The sequence below is a fragment of the Gouania willdenowi genome, chromosome 14, assembly GCF_900634775.1.
Source record: "Gouania willdenowi chromosome 14, fGouWil2.1, whole genome shotgun sequence".
Classification (NCBI taxonomy): domain Eukaryota; kingdom Metazoa; phylum Chordata; class Actinopteri; order Blenniiformes; family Gobiesocidae; genus Gouania; species Gouania willdenowi.
In genome coordinates, this window is record NC_041057.1 from 13,749,675 (window position 1) to 13,768,128 (window position 18,454).

Here is an 18,454-nt window from a genome sequence, read left to right on the forward strand (position 1 = left end):
CTCAAACCCCAACTCTTATCAAATACCATCAAAGTTACAAAAATACTCCTCATGAAGTTTATCATATCATGTGCTCGTCCTGCTAAAAACAACCAGGATCAGAAATGTTTAAATAATTCCAAGTAGAAGGTTATATGTTATAGCAAGGTGAAAAGAAACACTAACAAAAGATAATTACAGGATTTAAGTAAACAGACAGTAATTATATTAACACAAGAATAAGGATTAAATATGAATAATCAGGGAAAAATACAATTTCAGAGATGCATGCAAATATAATACACATGCAAATATACAAGAAAATACAAATAAGGGAGCACTGTTGTCATACTGTATGTGTAATTTTCAACAAAAGTATATCTAGCATGTATTACTGAAATCTTACTTGGTACAGAATGTTGTGATTAAAGAAATTAGATTGTTGTTGTGCTCTGTATATCTTAAAATGCTACCTTAAACGCTCTCTTAAAAGTGTTTAACAGCAAAACTCTAAGTGTGGTCAAAGTGAACTAACACAGCTTTAGTCTGTGGTCAGTTGGATATAAAGAGGTTTTTCTCCAGTACTGTATTTAATAATGCAACGTGTTTTTTGAGCCTTGGGCTAACAGCAGACGCAGCGCTGCATTATTACACATAAACCAAAGCATCCCCATGGTTGGACGGATCAATGCGTCCAGGCTGCAGGGGTGTGTGCAGAGGTGCTCAGAGTCCAAACACGCCACATTTAGGATGACATTTAACTTCTTATTCTCCACACTCCCCCCCCCTCATATGTTTCAACAAAAGAGTCCACAACCACATCCCAAAGCAAGCAGATAATCTGGGTTAGTAGAGATTAGCTATTAATAACCCTTGTGTAAATCCACAGTGAAGTGTTGTCGTCAGATAAATCGCTTGTAAATCAGAGACTTGGGGAAGCGTCTGAGGAACAAACGGCTCTGTCCTCAATCAAACATGAAAGATGGACATAAATCTGCATGACATTTGATGTAAGCCTTAGACTGTTCACAGAGGGGGATTTGGTCCAAGCCCGGATACTGTACGGAGGCAGAGCAGCCATCTTTGGGCTGGATGTGAAGCGGTGTAGTTGTATTTCCTCTTTATTTCCATTTTTATAGTGCTTTTTCCCACATTTTCTTTTATATTATTTCCTTTCATTACTACGAACAAGACAAGGATGTTTGTTCGAGCTGTTTCTGACGTCTCTGTTGCTGTTGTTGCTGCATTATTTACACGCGGGACGCACTGCAGATCACACTGGGCGTCCCAGTAGAGGAGAAAGAGAGGACATTATAGTGATTTAGAGGAGGAAAACTAAGCCAAAGTTAAGCGCAAATGGCAGATCCAAAAACCACTCACTAATAATAGCTTTTCATCAAATTAGCTGACTTTTAAAAAATTGCGCTGTGATTAAAACTTCCTTATAACACAGTATCCAAGTCACTTATTGTTTTGACTTAAGGCGAACAGTGCACAAACCCTCAAACAAATAAGCATCAAAGTGAGTGGTATCCATGGCAACGAGGGTCTTAGGTGAGTCACAATGACAGCAGGTGAGCCAGTGAGGAGGAAACGACCTGGGTCAGAGAGTGTAGCAGTGATTGTTATGATGATGTTTGGGTCAACTCTGGGACACACACACACACACACACACACGCGCACACACACACACACACACACACACACACACACACTTTACTCAGCAATAATATCATGAGCATCTAAATACTTTTTTACCACCCTAAGTCGGATTCATCCAGCAGCAAGTGAGCAGTTTGTCATTTGCGTTGATGAGTGATAGACATGTTTTTCCTGTTTATGACACTGTTGGAGAAGTGGGTGGATAGTGTGGTTTCTCCAGTCTGCTGTGGTGAGTTTATCTCGAACAGTTCAGGGACTGTAGAATGGTGAAGTAGTGATGGGGTCAAGGTAAACACGAGCTCACTGATGCATATGAGAACCAAAGGGCGGACCCAACAGACAGGCTAGCACAGCTAATGTTTCACAAAGTGTGAGAGCGCTCCATAGGGTTTGGGAACATTTCCGTCTCAATGGTGATGCGTCTGGCCCCTCCTCACGCAGGGGGTGCGATATGAGCTACTGTCCGATACGGCTTAGTGTCAGCGGCCGCACTCCAGAGGTAAATGGATCTCCTCATAGTGCTTCCTGACTGGTGCCTCTACACCCAGCCACTGTATTTAGCTCATTTATTTCATTATTCAAGTACCGCTATTCCTTTACTTGTTTTGCTTTATTGTTTAACATTCATTTCAGTATTTATAAACACACACACAGTGGTGTGTCTATGTACAGCAACAGAACCTTGTTTTATTGCCTATGTTTCTATATATTTTCTATTTGCTACTTCAACCTGTATGGAAAGTGTTGCATAGATACAGACATGGAAATGTAGACTCCCCAGTCTAAAACTCAAAGGAAAGATGACCAACAGCCAAAAAAAGCCAAGGGGAAAAAATGTAAATAAAAAAAGTAGTTAGATTTATTAAAAAAAGGAACATTTCAGGGAATTTCTTTCCTTGCATATCTATTAAAGTTTATTATATCTATATCCACAACCTGTGGTCATGTTTTAAAGTCTGTTCTTTCATCATTAATCTTAAATTTAAGTTTAAAATAGATAAATAAAGAAAGAAAAGTGCTGATTCTACATTTTGAGACTCACCAGCTCATAGATGGACTGATCTGTCCGACACCGCCCGGAGGGAGAGGGTAATACCCTGACAGGTCCTGGGACTGGTGCCTGTGTACGCCTGGAAAACACAAAGTGACATTATTGTGACGTGTTCACTCATTTGCATAATTTCCTTTGATATATGGTCTTCAGAGACCACAGGGCTTTTATTAAAGTGTCCGTTCTCATCTTCTTTTAAACATACACAGTTGTCAGGTGGGGTCAGTGAACCCTGCCCCGGTCGTGGCTCCAGGTCTGATGGGGAGGCCTGGGAACCTGCTATTAGCGGAGGAGGTGTCCCTTCACATGTCGCACATGGTGCGTGTGTGTGGGTGTGTGTGCAGTTGGGGGAACAGAGCACTAGCAAATTTGAGTTAGGGGTCCTGGTAAAAGTGTCAACGTTAAAAAAAAAGATGCAAACAAACAAAGAAAAAGGAAGACAGACAGAAGCAAACATCCCAACTCCTCGGCCTGTCTCTCCCTTTGTGCCCTTCAAAGGAAGTCATTTGTCAACAGGCAGCACCTAGCACTTAGCATGGCCTGTGTTTGCAGCAGAGGAATGCTCTCGATGACTGTAATTTGGCCGCAACTCCGGGCCTGTTTCAGGACCCCGAGCTGCAATAAATCTGGATGACAGGAATGCATCGGAGGCAGCCGACCTGTCTCACCGCTCCAGCCTTTCCTCCCGTCCCTCCGTCTGTCCTGCCACGCCCTTCCTCCCTCAGCGTTTGGTCCTGCCCATCAGCCTCAGCACAGACTCTTTAACTTCTCTCCCGTGTTCTCACCGCCGTGTGTTCCTTTGACCTCTGCTTTCTGCTGAATAATGGATCTCACGCCTGTAGTTACATTGCTTATTCTTAACTTTGAAATTCTTTTAAATGGTAGTTTACATTAATTTCTCTAACAAAATAATTTTGCAATGTTTTCACAAATAAAAAACTATTCCTAAATAATTTTAGCCAGCCACACCAATTAAAAACACACACTTTGTGAAGTAGGCTCAAACATCTCCCAAAGTAACCCATTATGCCTCAAACTAAAGACATTTAGGAACAGATTATCAGCATTTATCAGGCTGGAAATCAGGCCACAAAGCCATTTCTTTTAGGCTTTTTTTTTTGCCCCCAGTCAGAGTTGTTATCCAAAAACTGAGATAACAGCAGTGAACCATTCCAGGACTGTCCAGCCTTGGAAAAAATGACTCCAAGAAAGCTTCAGCGACATCTAAACATCTAAAGCACAGCAGGCTTCATTGAAGATACGTGTTTATCATTCATTAATGAAAACAACACGGGGTAATCATTTATTCACATGGAAGCAGCGTTCAACCTATAATTACAGTAGAGTCATGGTTTCCATTAGGCATTCTATTTCAAACCAGAAGAAGACTAAACTCAAAGAGAAAAAGTGTTGAAGACAATAATACATTTTATTTAATCGGTGGCTACATTTGAGGAACGTTTAAATATTCATTTGATAACAAGAGCATTCAGAGAACACAAACTTCTGCCAAAAGCACCACATCTCATCTTGGTCAGATATTGACAATTATCTGGATCATTGGCTTGGAAGAAAGTTCAGTTTTTTCTGAGATGCCTTAGAACAGTTATTCTCAACCGGTGGGTCGGGACCCAAAAGTGGGTCGTGGACAGTTGGTCAAATACTTAATGTCTCTCCTCTTGGACTTGTCTTTTATTTTAAAAGAACCTTTTGTTTTGACAAGCAAGCTGTAAAATGCATGAAAGGAAAAATTTATAGATTTGTTTAAAAAAAAAAAAAAGATATATATGTGTGTATGTTTTCAACAGCTATTTTTTGAAAAACAAAATTTAATTGGTTGAATTCTAAAAAAAACAACAAAAAAAAAAGTGGGTCGTGATTTCATGACCGTGTGAAAATGTGGGTCCCAGGGTGAGACCAGATGAGAACCCCTGCTCTAGGATAGTGGTTCTCAAACTTTTTTAGTTCAAGTACCCCCTTTCTCTTACTGTTGAATGCAAGTACCCCCTAATGTCCGACTATACATTTTGCTCATAATTCTGTGAAAAAAACAACTTTAGACCATAATGATGGAATGAACGATTTTAAAGAATCTCATTTTCTAAATAAGTGGAATGAAACAGTATTTAGTGGTTCGTAAATAGATTTATTTCTATAGTTTTTTATCATTTATGGTCATCTCCCTACTAATGTGGGACCAACACTGACATTTGTATTTTCAGTTCATGTTCAAGATCATTTCTATCATCATTTTGTGTGTGTTTTTTTGTCATTTTGCTGTTGTTTGTCTGTTCTTTTAATCATTTTGCATATTTTTCTCTTATTTTGTGTGCTTTTGTTGTCATTTTTGTGTGTTGTGTGTTTTTGGTGTCGTTTGGTTGTTTCTTATGTCGTTTTCTATGTTTCTCTGTTCTTTTTCTGTATTTAAAGAACTTTGTAATGATCTTGTGTATTTTTCACTCATCTGTTGTTGTTTTGTGTGTTGCTGGTAATAGTATTTTTCTCTCTTAATGTGTGTGTGGGGGGGTTTTTTGGTTGTTGTTTTGTGACTTGCTGGTAATATTTAGTATGATTATAATTTTTTTTTACTAAAAATAAACATTATAAAACCCCATATTTTTTAATGTTTTCATGAGTTAATTTTCCTCTCTCTACCTCCCCCATTGAGAAACACCTCCCTCAAAAATACAGCCGTCTAATAATAACTTCTCACAGTCTGTAACATTTAAAAACTGAAAGCGTTTGAGCGGCTTGAGCTCGTGTGTTAAAGTGAGAGGAAGTCCGTGTTCTCACCACTGAGAGTGAAAGCTGTGCAGCATGGGAGACGTAAAATGAATCAACTATTGGCGGCAGTGGTGCACATAAAAGCGCTTTAGACAGTTTGTAGTGCTTTGTTACAGTAAGAGGGCACGAGTGCTGACAAATGTACAGGAACAAAGTCATAACACGGCTCTGCTTTTACGGAGCAAAACTACCAGCCGACACACTCACATCCAAACAGGCTATTTTTGTCCCTTCAAAATTCATTTGCATCTTTTGGGGTTTTTTGTCATCTTTTTTAAAGCACCGACTCCAACTCTCAATATCAATTCACGAACACCATGTGAATACAAACAGTGACGGGATGTTATCACGTGATCTGTTAAATGTAGAACTGTGCGTGTTGATCTTAATCACGTGACGAGACAACAGAGAATAAATGTTCTTCTATATACTATTTTGACCCTTTTTAATGTTAAGTCAAATTCTGTTAAATGTGATTGTATTTAATGCTTCAGCAACAAAATATATGAATATAGAAGTTACTTTTATGTGATGCTACGGCCTGTTTCTGAGCCATGATGATGATGATTTCCATCCACCACATTCCTAGAGGCGCTACTACAGATATGATTATGAGCAGGATTCCTCTGTGATGGAAGATGAAGCAGTTCACAAACTACAAACTCACGCAAATATTTGAGCTATTTCAAAACATGCATTTCAGTTCAGATTACCAGTTGTATAGCCTGTGTCTGGGTATTTTGTTGTGAAAGGTTAAAAACAGAAGTTGGTGATTAAGGGTGTGATTTGTAATAATGGGAGGATAAGATGCAAAGAGATTTACCAAAGCTGTAACCGGCTGTTTTTGCATTTAATTACAGCAGGTCTTAACACCTTCACAGCTCTACTCACAGTAGGCGTCAATTATTGTGACGAGGAGGAGACGTTGGCAGAATGAAGGCGAAGGAGAAAAAGGAATATTTTTTGTCAACAATTAGAATGAATGAATGTAAGACAAAAGCACTCATGGAGTGCAAAGCTCCGCCAATCACCAAATCTCCTCTTTGTCAGATCTATAATCTAGAATCTAGATCAATCTAGATGAAAGTTAGTGGGGTCATTGAGGAACCAACCCAACATAACTTTCATCAAGATTGATCAATTTCAAACCAAGACATTAATTTAAAATTAAAATTTCACCAATGATGGGAGATAGGGATTTATCCAATTTTGAAATTAATCCAGAATCAAGATATTGATCCTGCAATACCCCTCCATGATTTAATGGAATCTTCCATGGCATTAGGCAGGGGTGTCAAACTCGCAGTTTGATCTCAAGTGGGCCGCAGATTTTAGGTCGGACAAAAGAACAATTTAAACATCATTGTGCCATAATTTTTAAGATACCTGCCTTCAATTCAAAAACTCTTGATTTTGTAACCAATATTTGTGTAATTTAGATGAATTTTGTGGAATTGTTTGTGAGAAATTGCCAGATTTGTAGAAAAATTGAGAGTTCTTTCCACAATTTTCAATGAAAAATGACTAAAAATATTGTAGTTTCATTAAATAAGTGAATTTGAGATATCAACAACTGGATTAGTTGGTAATTTACACCATAATTCATGTTTTCTCTGTCATTTTTACTGTCTCCCACGGGCCAAATTGGTTGCTCTAAGGGGCCGGATTTGGCCCCCGGGCCTTGAGTTTGACACATGATGTAAGGTCTATCTTTGGTTAAAATTTTGTGAAATAATCCTGCTAACAGACAAACAAATAAATAATTGCTGGTGAATTGAATAATTGCTTCTTATGAGCCTATAGTTTCCTTCTTGCAATGTTTCCCTAATTTAATACTTAGTTTCTCCTGCTTGTATTCACATTTATTTTCTTTTATTCAATATTTATATAATATTTATTCGCCTCTTCCACCAAAACCTTTAAAATGTCATCTTGCATGTGCACCTAATTTAGTGCTCTTTTTTTAATCAGGACCTATGGGTACGACATTAAGAACATTTTGGGAGCCCAAATGTTTCCATCACACAGGAAGTTGCACCCATAATCAAAGAAGTAGCATCAAAAGGACAATTTTGAGAACAAATTCGGTTGGCGTTCAATTCTAGTAATAATCCTCTCACTAACTTTGTGTTATCAAACTGGAAAAGGCAGTAAAGCCAGAGCACGTTCAGGTGTGACATCATTACCGATGAGTTCAGACATACGCGCGTCAACAATAACAGAGAAATCTATATTTTCCAGGTGTGTATCCAGAAAATTTAGGATATGAGGTCTAAGAAAGGTCACATCCTGCAGTCAGGTGTTTGTGTGTCTGCGAAGCTGACGCTCGCACAGTGACTCAGCTGATAATGACAGACTGGAGCCACCTGCTTCAAAATGGAACACACACACACACACACACAGACACACACACACACACAGTCGGATGAACAGTGTGTCTTTGTAGGAAAAGGGGATTTCCAGACAGGGAAGGCAGGAGATTGCCTGAGGTCACAGTGAGTGTAATATCTAATCAGAGCTCACAGAAGTCCGTTGTTCATATTGCTTCAACATTTTCATCACTTTTTTCCTTATTCTCCAATATTTTATCCTGTTTATACATAAAATAATAATAATAATAATAATAATAATAATAATAATAATAATAATGGCCACTTCATTAATACGCCCTTGTTTTTATTTTTACATATTGTTTACACGTTGGCCTCTGAACTCTCTGTTGCAGCTCAGGCAACAGTAGCTCATGCATGTCAACCTGTATGTTTCACCCTGATTTATTTGCCTTTTGTGCCTTTTCTAGAGTGCTAGAGTTTTTTAATTTGCATCCATGTATCTGCTTAAATATCTGGAAATATGTTGGATAATCTTAGCAGCATAGTAAGGGTTTTTGTAGGAAAACAAGACAGGTGAACACTGTCTGAAGGTGATATGTATGACTTTAAATTTGAAAGCGTCTTCACGTGTCATTAATATGCCACATTATTGTTTATTCCACTGATGCTGTTTATTGTCATTGGCTTGAAAAGTGACAAAATGACTCATCATGTTAAGAATAAACTCACAAAAGCTTCAACCAACGTAACAAGTTGTGATGTAGGATAATCCAAGTTAACCCCTTACTGCTCTTTAAAGCTGATTTCAGAGATAAAACACACCACACAATTTCAATCACTGTGTGTATTTAAGGAGAATAAATATTGATAATCATGCAGGTAAAACATTGTTAATTAATTCCCAATATTTGTGTTACTAAATGCTTTAAACCCTTTATGATCAGCTGTGGTGGAGCAGGATAGGGGTCTCTGCTAAAGTTCATTATTGTGAATATTTAGTTGCACAGATTTCTGATAAGAGCTTTGTTACATTCACTGAAGAACATTTGTGTTCAAATAAAAAAAGAAACAATGTTTCTTCAGCATTTCTGTACCAGCTGATAATGTTCTTATTCTATTTGTCAGTGATCTATCAGCATCCTGCCAGCCACAGAGAACATGTTAAGGAATGTCACGCTGAGCAGGAAAACTGAGAGATATTGCACGCTGGAGTTTCCCCATTTGATATACGAGCTGCAGAGATCTGCCTCCATCATATAACATCTACATTGATTGTCTGGACAATCATAAAAGACTGAGGCAGCTTGGATAAACTCTGGATATGTACTTAATTTGGACCTCATACAGAAGCTGTGCTCTGCTTGTGTGTAAACGTGGCCTCACTCAGAACCCTGTTTGTTCAGATGTCTTTAAGTTCCCATCATCAATCCATGATTTAAAAATCCCAAAAGAAACTGCAATTATTCAAGAAACAGACTCAAAGTAAAATGTGTTTTTGTGACTGGATGAAGCATCCAGTAGTTCTTCAAGAAACTGAGATTTTTTCAGAACAATTTCAGCCCATTTTTGTTCCTTTTTACCCCTTTTCTGCAACTACACCAAACTTGCCATACTTGAACCTACTTTCATCACCTTTTTGTGCCATATTTTTGCTCCTTTTAATGCGTTTTTGCTACATTACTCCCATTGCTGACACTTCTCCATCAAATTTCAATGCCTTTTCTGCACATTTTCGGCACTTATAAACCCATTCCACCACTTTTCCCACCTAATGTCGCAAATGTTGACCCATTATTGTCATTTTTAACCTCTTTGCCCCATATTTCATGCTTATTTTGCCAACTTAACCACATTCACAATTTGTCATGCTTATTATTTGCCAGTTTAAACTAATGGTTCCATCTTTTTTAATGAGATAACCCATATCTGTGTACAACCACCTTAAGATACAGTTGGGCTCCTCCCGTCTATGGCATCTTTATTTTAGCGGGCTGTAAAGTCACCAGCATCACAACTAATATATGGAAATGAAATACTGTCTCTTTTTAAATATCTTATACCCATGCACTTGTATACTGATGAACAAACTTGTTATAGTGATTAGACTTTTATTCCGACGAAACTTTACCGTACCTTATGTTGTTTTTATGATGATTGTGTCTGTTTGGTTTGAATCCCTGAGAGTGTAGTTGAATGTTCCATTCTAAAAGGTTGAGAACCACTGCTCTAGGTCACGGGTCACATGTGAACAGTTGTTGCTGGACTACAATCATGGTGGAAAAGCAGACATCAATGCGCCACATGGCCATAATAGTTCCCAAGAGATAAAAACCCTCAAACTCCACAATTACTGCCAAAGTAGTTAAGCTTTGTTGCAATGAAAAGAACGCTAAATATTTGGTTAAACCTAAACCCTTCAATGTAAACGACTCATTTTAAAGATGTTATCTGTACTCAACCATTGTCTTTTTGGGGGGGCAAAGCAAAATAATCTAATTGAATAGATTTAGAAGGCTTTCCTTTCTGATAAAAACCATTAAAGTTTGTTTGCTATATGAATGAATAACAGTACTGTCTGTATCCAGTTTTAGTTTTCATCCAGAGATTACGGGTAATGGCGCCCCGAGCATCCGCCTCAACTGCTTTCTCGCAGAGGCCGACCCAGTGAGGAGGCCGTTAAGGAGAAACTTGTGTGTGCTGCTGCGATCGCTTGTGCGATTGTCCCCCTAATTGTTTCCATCTTTGTGTATGTGTGAGTGATCTGTCCTCCTCTCTCTCTCTCTCTCTCTTTGTGTGTGTGTGTGTGTGTGTGTGGTTGTAGTCCCTTCAGAGTAACAGGCCACTTCACAGGAGCTGTGAGATTGCTACAGGCTGACGTGGCCATTGATCCCACTTCACACACTTTGTGCGTCCATGTGTGAAGGAATAGAACAAAATCAACACAAACTGTGTGAATAAAAAAACAATATAGAGAATATTCATTTATTTTTTGGGGAAGTTTGAGCATATAACAGCAGGACCTCGTCAGTGACTACATCGTGTGGGTGTTTGTACTCAGGTGTGCAGTGTCTGTGTGTGTGGCGTGTTTGTGCGTTCCCACCTGACTTCTGGCTCATGTCTGTGGGCAGGTGTGGAGGACTGGAGCTGAAGTGGTCGTTCCCGTAGGGCAGGATGGATGACAGTGGATGCATCCCGTGAGACTGCTGCACCACAGAGACTTTGTTGGACTGATGAGGAAACACAACACACAATAATAATTACAATGATTTCACTGTAAAATATCTGCAAACAGAGTTGGGTAAACAGTATTTAAACATAAAATTCATTCTTCTTTTTGTACGTTATTTGGTAATAGTAAGGTTTTTTAAAAGCATGTTTTTTTAAATGTTCCACTGAACGGTTAAGAAGATATTTTATTCCAGCAGCAATAATGAACATCTGGTAATTGTTGCTATGTCTGTTCTGTGGAAGCTCTTGATCATGTCAGTGGCATTTTTATTCTATTTTTTATTTGTATGTACTTTTAACGTCATGTTGTGGACTGTATGTGTAAACCGTACAACTTGTTGGCAAATACGTTTGCCCATTGGGGATTAATAAAGTTTCTCTAATCTAATATATTTTTAAAAATGTTCAAAACAAAGATATTAATCAAAACCGACTTACTTTGCATTATTAACACTCATTTCATGCATGTGCAAACATAAAACCTCATTTAGAAATGCCAAAAGTATATTATCTTATAAAGAATTTTAGGAGTCAAACAGAGAAGTAAATTTGACTAATCTAACTCATTATAATTAAATCACACAGTCAGCAAAAAAATGGGAAAAATCATATTAATGCTGTTTGCATTGATTGCACACATACAAACATGTTTCTTTAAAATAAATAACCAAACACTTCGAAAACTCAAAGAAACATGAAAAGACTTTGATTTGTTTTTTGTTTTAGTTCTTTTGTTTTCTTAATTAAAGCAAAATTACAAGGATTCACAAACATGCTAATTGAATTCTCCCAATTGCATTTCAGGTGATTTGCATTTGCCCGGTGCTCCAAAAATCCATCAGAACAGACACGCGATGGGAAGAAGGGCTGCATGTTTCAAGTGCGGTTTGGAACAAAGCAGACGAGCGCTTCAGACGCACAGGGAGGAGAAGGATGAGGGACTATTTGATAGATAAGCCTTTGATGATCAAGTGAAGTTGCATGTGAGCCTTTTTGCTTTTATGTTTCTGTTTACAAATGGGTTCCCAATAACTTATGTGAAATCCAGTTACAGCTATGCTCCCAGTATGCAGGATGACATCTGATTTGTCACGTCCGTCTGCACACACACACACACACATGGATTGATGGGCATATATTTGAGTCAAATTTCATGTGTGTGTGTGTCTGTTTGTACTGCAAATGCTACCTGCACCTGCATGCGACTGTGTGTTTGTGTGTGTTCATGAGTGTATACATTTGTGTGAAATTGAAAACCCTCAAAGCAGATGTTTCTGAAAACTGAGCTAAAGGAGCACAAAAAAAAAAGAAGTTCCTGAGAAGTTTTATCTCATGTTCAGAGATGAACAAATATGCACGCCTGCACCGTGTCCATTTGCGTTTGTGAAGTGTGTAACACCAGCGCTGCAGAAGCGAAGATCTTGTGCTCTTTGCAAGGCCTCCTGCTGAGTTACAAAGTGCATACCTTATCACTTTAAGGCAGCGCTTCCACACAAACACACATGCGCACACACTTTCCTAACCATCGACATCATACATCCTCCTGTTTCAGCTGCAGCAGCAAAGCTAAGATGAAACCTGTTTAATGGAGGCGAGGAAAAGGAAGGAAGGAGGAGCTGGTGGTGGGTTTTACTAGGATGGACATGATCGTCATCAACATTTATCCTGGTGCATGCTCGGTGATTAAATAATATCACGTCATGCCGAAATTGCCACAATAACAGCTTATTACTGTAAACTCTGACTCCAGTCCAAAACGATGCAGTGGAAGGCTTCCAACTGCTGTGATGTGATTAATGGTGTGTGTTATTTCAAACAAAGACGGGAAACAAAAACAAGAAGAATTCACAACATGTAATAATTGAAGGTAAAACCACCCCAAAAAGACTGAACAGTAAACTTGTGATGTAGGTAAGAAAAGCAGGAGAACGGTTCTTGGTGGTATGAAATAAAACTTCAATAATCTCCCAATCAAATGACGATTTGATAAAATATTACTTTATTGGTCCCACAATAGGGAAATTTGGTTGTCACGGCAGCATTTACAGAATATTAGCTTCATTTGGCTGTAATCGGTAATTACGGAGGCGGATCAGGGCCAATTTTGATTGAGAATCAAGAATAAAGTCGAAATGCCGAGATTAAAGTTCAAATTTTGAGAATAAAGTTTAAAAAAATGTTGAGATTAAAGTTGAAATTTAAAAAATGAAGTCAATACATACAATATTGTGATAAAAGTCAAAGGTCTGCTAATGAAGACAAATCTATGTAAGCTGACGAGGACCAATTCACCATATGACAACAAACACCAGATCGTGTCCTCCTACAAAATGCTGTGTATTGATGAATGTGTTGAATTATACTTCAAAACTGGGTTTAATAACAAAGAGACTCTTTCTTTTTTAAACATGGCATTGGATTCTTTCGAAGGACTTTGAAGAGATATTGCCAAAAATGTAATCTGTTCAGAAGGAAAAACCAGTCAAGTTTGGACTTTATTCCTGATTTGCCCAAAATAATTTTCTCCATCAAAATTGGCCATAATCCACTTCCTTAGGTATTGCTTAATGTGTAGAATTTATTTTGTCGTAAAGTTTGTTTTCAACTCCTCGTCTGATCAAGGACTAACCAAGTTATATTCCTTGTATTGTGTAAAATCTCTACTTGGCAATAAACATTTTCTGATTCTGATTCTAACAGCAACAAGGCCTAAGGTAAAGGATGCGATAATATGATGTTTTTATTCGGCTTTGACTTCACAATGAAAGAAATAAGCAATGAGCATCTGAATGAAATTAAAGAATATGTTAAAGGATTTGCTGTAAACAAACAAGAAATCACGGCGCCAAAACATGAGCAATCAGGGAGAGAACCACAATGCAGGAAGTGTGAGCACGCTGCATGTACAGACACATGCACGCTCCATGAGCTCTCCACACACACACACATACACACACACACACAAAGCTGCGGCTCCGTTTCACGTGCCGGGGTCGGTTCAGACATCAGGCTGCGACGTAAGAGCCGCAGAATCGTCCATTTATGTTTCCTCTTCTTCCTCGGGATGATTAGCTGCCCTTGAAGTGGCTTTCTCTGTGCCTTCCTCTTTTTTACACACACTCTGGGAGGCTGACAGAGCTCTCATTCAACCCATAATTATCACACACTGTGTTTAAAAAAAAATCCCCCCACCCCTGTGTACACTCATAACTCAATGCGTAATTACCTTTGTTGAAACTGACAAGCAAGTACATGCACAGATAGTCACACTTACATAAGGTTGTAAAACTTTGCTTTGAATTCAAAAACCTGCGACTACATTTCCAGGAATAAAAAAAACAAACAAACGCTAAAGATTCACACGTTAGCATGGTTAAACGAACACATACACAAAGACCTACAGCTCACAGCGTCGCGTTTCCCTTTGATGACCACCTCAGTGACATCATGCATTCCTGTGCACCCTCACTGCTAACACTAAGGTACATCAAACCTCACTGGTGTGCAGTCTTCAAGCTGTTTAGACGCCACAAAGGGAGACAAGAAGTGGCCACAGTCACACACACGTAGACAGATGCATCCCAGAAGAGTACCCACCCCCAGCCCCCACCCTCACCCTTTAATTGCAGTGTTCAAATGGCCCACCCTGGTAGCCAGGCTTAAAATTCTGGAGAATACATTTATGATATCAACCGTTTCAAAGGGTTCATGAATATCATTATTTGAAGTGATCACTTAAACTGACACTCAACACAATTTGAATTTACACTAAAACATTAACGTGAAAAAATGTATTTAATCGACTTTTTCAAATTAATTCCTTTCCTTGACATAAGATGCACTTATGTCATCGTATTGTACATCTTTGATATCTGACAAAGATTTCTCAGTAAATGAGCCACAGTTAAAACAGGGTACACGACACACATATGAATTTGTTATTAAATCTGAAGAGATATTTCATCTGTTACAGACTCCATCATACTGTTAGTGTGTGCTTCCATAATCTCAACAGAGCAGACCACACCACTGATCTTCCTTCAAGCTAGAAATCTCTAATACTGTGTTCCAAGCAACTCCAAACTTGGGATTTTCCAAACTCCTACTTGAAAAAAGTGACTTGGAACGCCACTTGAAGATGGCGCTCCTACCCGGTAAAGTCGGAAAGAACTTCTAATATCATACTGGTAAGCCATGTTTGAGGTGTTTCGACGTGCTGCCGCTGAACTCGGTTGAACTCAGAGATCGGAATTCTCAACTCGGAAATGCCAAGTTCCGAGTTGCCTTGAACGCAGCGTCATGTGTTTCTCAGTGTACTCGTTTCAAATCATGTCACAAATCATGGGGTCCAGACATCAGGGGTCGTCTCGTCAGCTTTCCCCACACAAGTTTGGAGATTTGGTAAATATTGAACCCATTTCAGAGCTGATTATTGGGACAAATCTACTCTTATAAACCTTAGACCACAAAATAATCTTATAAAACATAACATAATCTGGTCTTTGCCATCCTTGGTTGGGAAGGGGAAAAATTGAGACAACAACAGCTAGATTTTCGTCAAATGTGTATCTCATTTAAGTTGAATGACAACAACTGAGGGTAGTGACTTACTTGATGGTTAGAGAGGCAGTGATTGGTCACTGAGCAACAGGGGAGGGGCAACAGTGCTACTAGGGGATCTAGTCCATCAGATTGAGTGCAAATTGTTACCTTAATTAAGTATATTGTGCTACTAATTTTTTACTGTGTATTCTTTCCCCCTAAATTTCTTCATATTTCTACTTTGGTTGCATTGAAACAGTATGTCCCATTTATTTACGACACTATCAATGTTTGCACCAATTGTTATGTTTAATGGTTACCAGAAATTGGGAGAAATAGACAAATTGGTTGAACCGCAGAGATTTGGGTGGATGAACATGATGCCATTGATTTAGTAGAAATTAAGGGTTTTGCGAACAACAAAAAGAAAACAACTTACGACGGCAGTTGCAGTAACTTTATTTACTTATTTAATCATGCGGAGACCACTTTAGGCTCTTTTCAGAGTGAGTTGGATATGTTTTATGATCACTAAGCGCAGCACCACTTGCCACATGGATGAGACCATTTCTTATATGGAATAACATTCACTCAGCAAACACTGGAAGAAGCCTGTTCAACATTGACGGCAGCAGTGCAGCGTTGTATTCAAACTCTTTTTTTGTTGTTGATTACATCAAAGATAATTACTTCAAAGGGATGATCATTCTGAAAATTACAATTAGATATCAACAGCGCTTTGTGAGTGCATCGGGAAATGGTGAGAGCAGGCGTCATCTTCTCTGAGGTGTCATTTCACTTAAAAGGCCTTTGATTTATTAGCATTGTTGATGCCTTTTATCTTTACTCTATTGGAACCAAAATCTGCGGCTGAATGCAGGAGTTAATGGGTTCTCAGACATCACTTGTTTTGCAAAGACAACCCTCCACCTTGACCCTTTGTCTCACACACGCAAACACACACACACGCACGCACACACATTTATCCAGAGCACCACGAGTTGAAAAAAAAGAATCATCTTTAATGTATTCTTTAGTTTTCAGACGATACGTGAAGTAGAGCCTTTTTGTATTTGAAGCGGAAATGAAAGTGTTCTCGTCCCAAATCACTTCCCCACCCTCTCTATTTGAGCGCTTTTGAGCAAAGTGTCTTTAATCTCACATGTTGCAAAGATAGCATATCTAAAAAACCCTCTTTCATATTGTGTTTTATTATCTTGTTTGAACTGACAAGAGTGGGAATTATCTTTAAAAAGATTGTTCCTGCAAGACTAAAGCTGGGGTGTCAAAATGAGCACACTAATATGCTATACATTTATCTAAATATTGTCCAAAAAGTTACTTGGTCGAGTCAGTGTGGTCAAAAAACAGGAAGAAGAAATAAAAAAAGGAAAACCCATAAAACATACATTTGTTAGCAGGAATACTGTGTGGATAAAATAGTAAGAAAGTAAAATAAATCACTAAAATGTCCCCATTAGTTGGATTTTTTTCAAACAGTCTTTGGCCCTTTTCAGTAAAACATTTGTACGGAGAGAAGAGGCTTATTGTAGATGTCTCTTTCCATGTTAAACACAAACAGGTTCACATGTCAAAGACAGTTGGAGTCTAAACATTAAAGCAAAAAAACAACTAGTGTAACTTACACAAGTCAGACTGAATTCTACAACAGCAAACTACAAAAGGTTTAAAATAAACATATTTGCACACTGACGCCTGTTGCCAATATTTAAACTGCACGAAACAAACACAACATGCAAACCTCACTTAGCGCTCACAGCAAAGGTGGACTCACCTTAGCAACAATGTTGTGTAGTTGCTTCACTAACCAGCCGCAGCATCAACCTGCTTTGCCCCTGCTGACCCCATGGCTACCCGTCACACTAAGTGGGTTCCCCCCAATCTGGAAGTCATTGCCTTTTCCAGAGACAGGAGCCTAAAATGAGAGCCTCTTAGTTGGAGGTTTGGGGAATATCAAAGCCAAAGTAACCAAAACAACACGGCTATGTTTAAAAAAAGGCCCAAACACCCCCCAACAAGCCCGCCCACTCTTCTAGCTACAAACACACATGCATGTATGTAACGACACGCCCGGTGGTGGGTACACACACAAACAGCCCATGGTCCACTTCTGCCACACACCACTGGAACATCTGTGCCTTGGCCAGAATGGGCTGGAAACTACGATTTGAGAAAAGCTGTGTGTGTGTGTGTGTGTGTGTGTGTGTGTGTGTGTGTGTGTAATTCATACAGTTCAACTATTTCTTCTTGGTTCATCCAAATGGATAGTACCTGAACGAGTTACAGTTTGTGATACAACAAACATACAGAAAGTCAAAGATGTGATAGAAAAAGTTTTTATTGACTCTTGCAAAAAGGTGAAATCTAAATGCTGTTCTTTGTAATCTCAAACATAAAACTTCGGAATTTGAAATCATTTCTACAGCCAATTTACTGTAAAAAATGTGATAACTCAAACCATAAAAATGGATGTGTGACCCTTGTTTCCAAGAGTTGCATTTATTAACCTTAAAACTCCATTCATTAACACTATTATGGTAAATGGTCTTGATTTACAGCCATGTAGCAAAAACTCACCTAAATACTGTCCATCTTTGCTGAACCAGAACAAAAAAGCCCAAAGCACCTTACAATATTAGACATTTGATTACAGAGCTGCTATGCAAGACGCTAATCTCCCATTGGGCTCAATTTAGGATTCAAAGTGTACCCCAAAGGACGGTTATAGCACAGCCTTAGGACTGAACACTCCAGTAGAAGATGACCCCTCTACCACCTAAGCCACATTCGCCACAAAACCTCAAAGTCCTTACTACCTCAGACACAGCTGTAGTTACAACAAAAAACACCAACG

The 18,454-nt window shown here is 38.7% G+C and overlaps 1 protein-coding gene across 10 annotated transcripts in view; it reads right to left on the bottom strand.

Annotated features, from left to right (window-relative positions):
- The window catches only part of tcf7 (transcription factor 7), a 63,315-nt gene that overhangs the window by 13,089 nt on the left and 31,772 nt on the right, over nucleotides 1–18,454 (bottom strand). For all 10 annotated transcript variants that reach the window (XM_028466744.1, XM_028466745.1, XM_028466747.1 and 7 more), the window contains 2 exons: nucleotides 10,910–11,036; nucleotides 2,684–2,771 (listed from right to left, as the gene is read on the bottom strand). In XM_028466744.1, coding sequence (XP_028322545.1) covers nucleotides 2,684–2,771; nucleotides 10,910–11,036 — 215 coding nt within the window. The remainder of the gene's footprint in view (nucleotides 1–2,683; nucleotides 2,772–10,909; nucleotides 11,037–18,454) is intronic.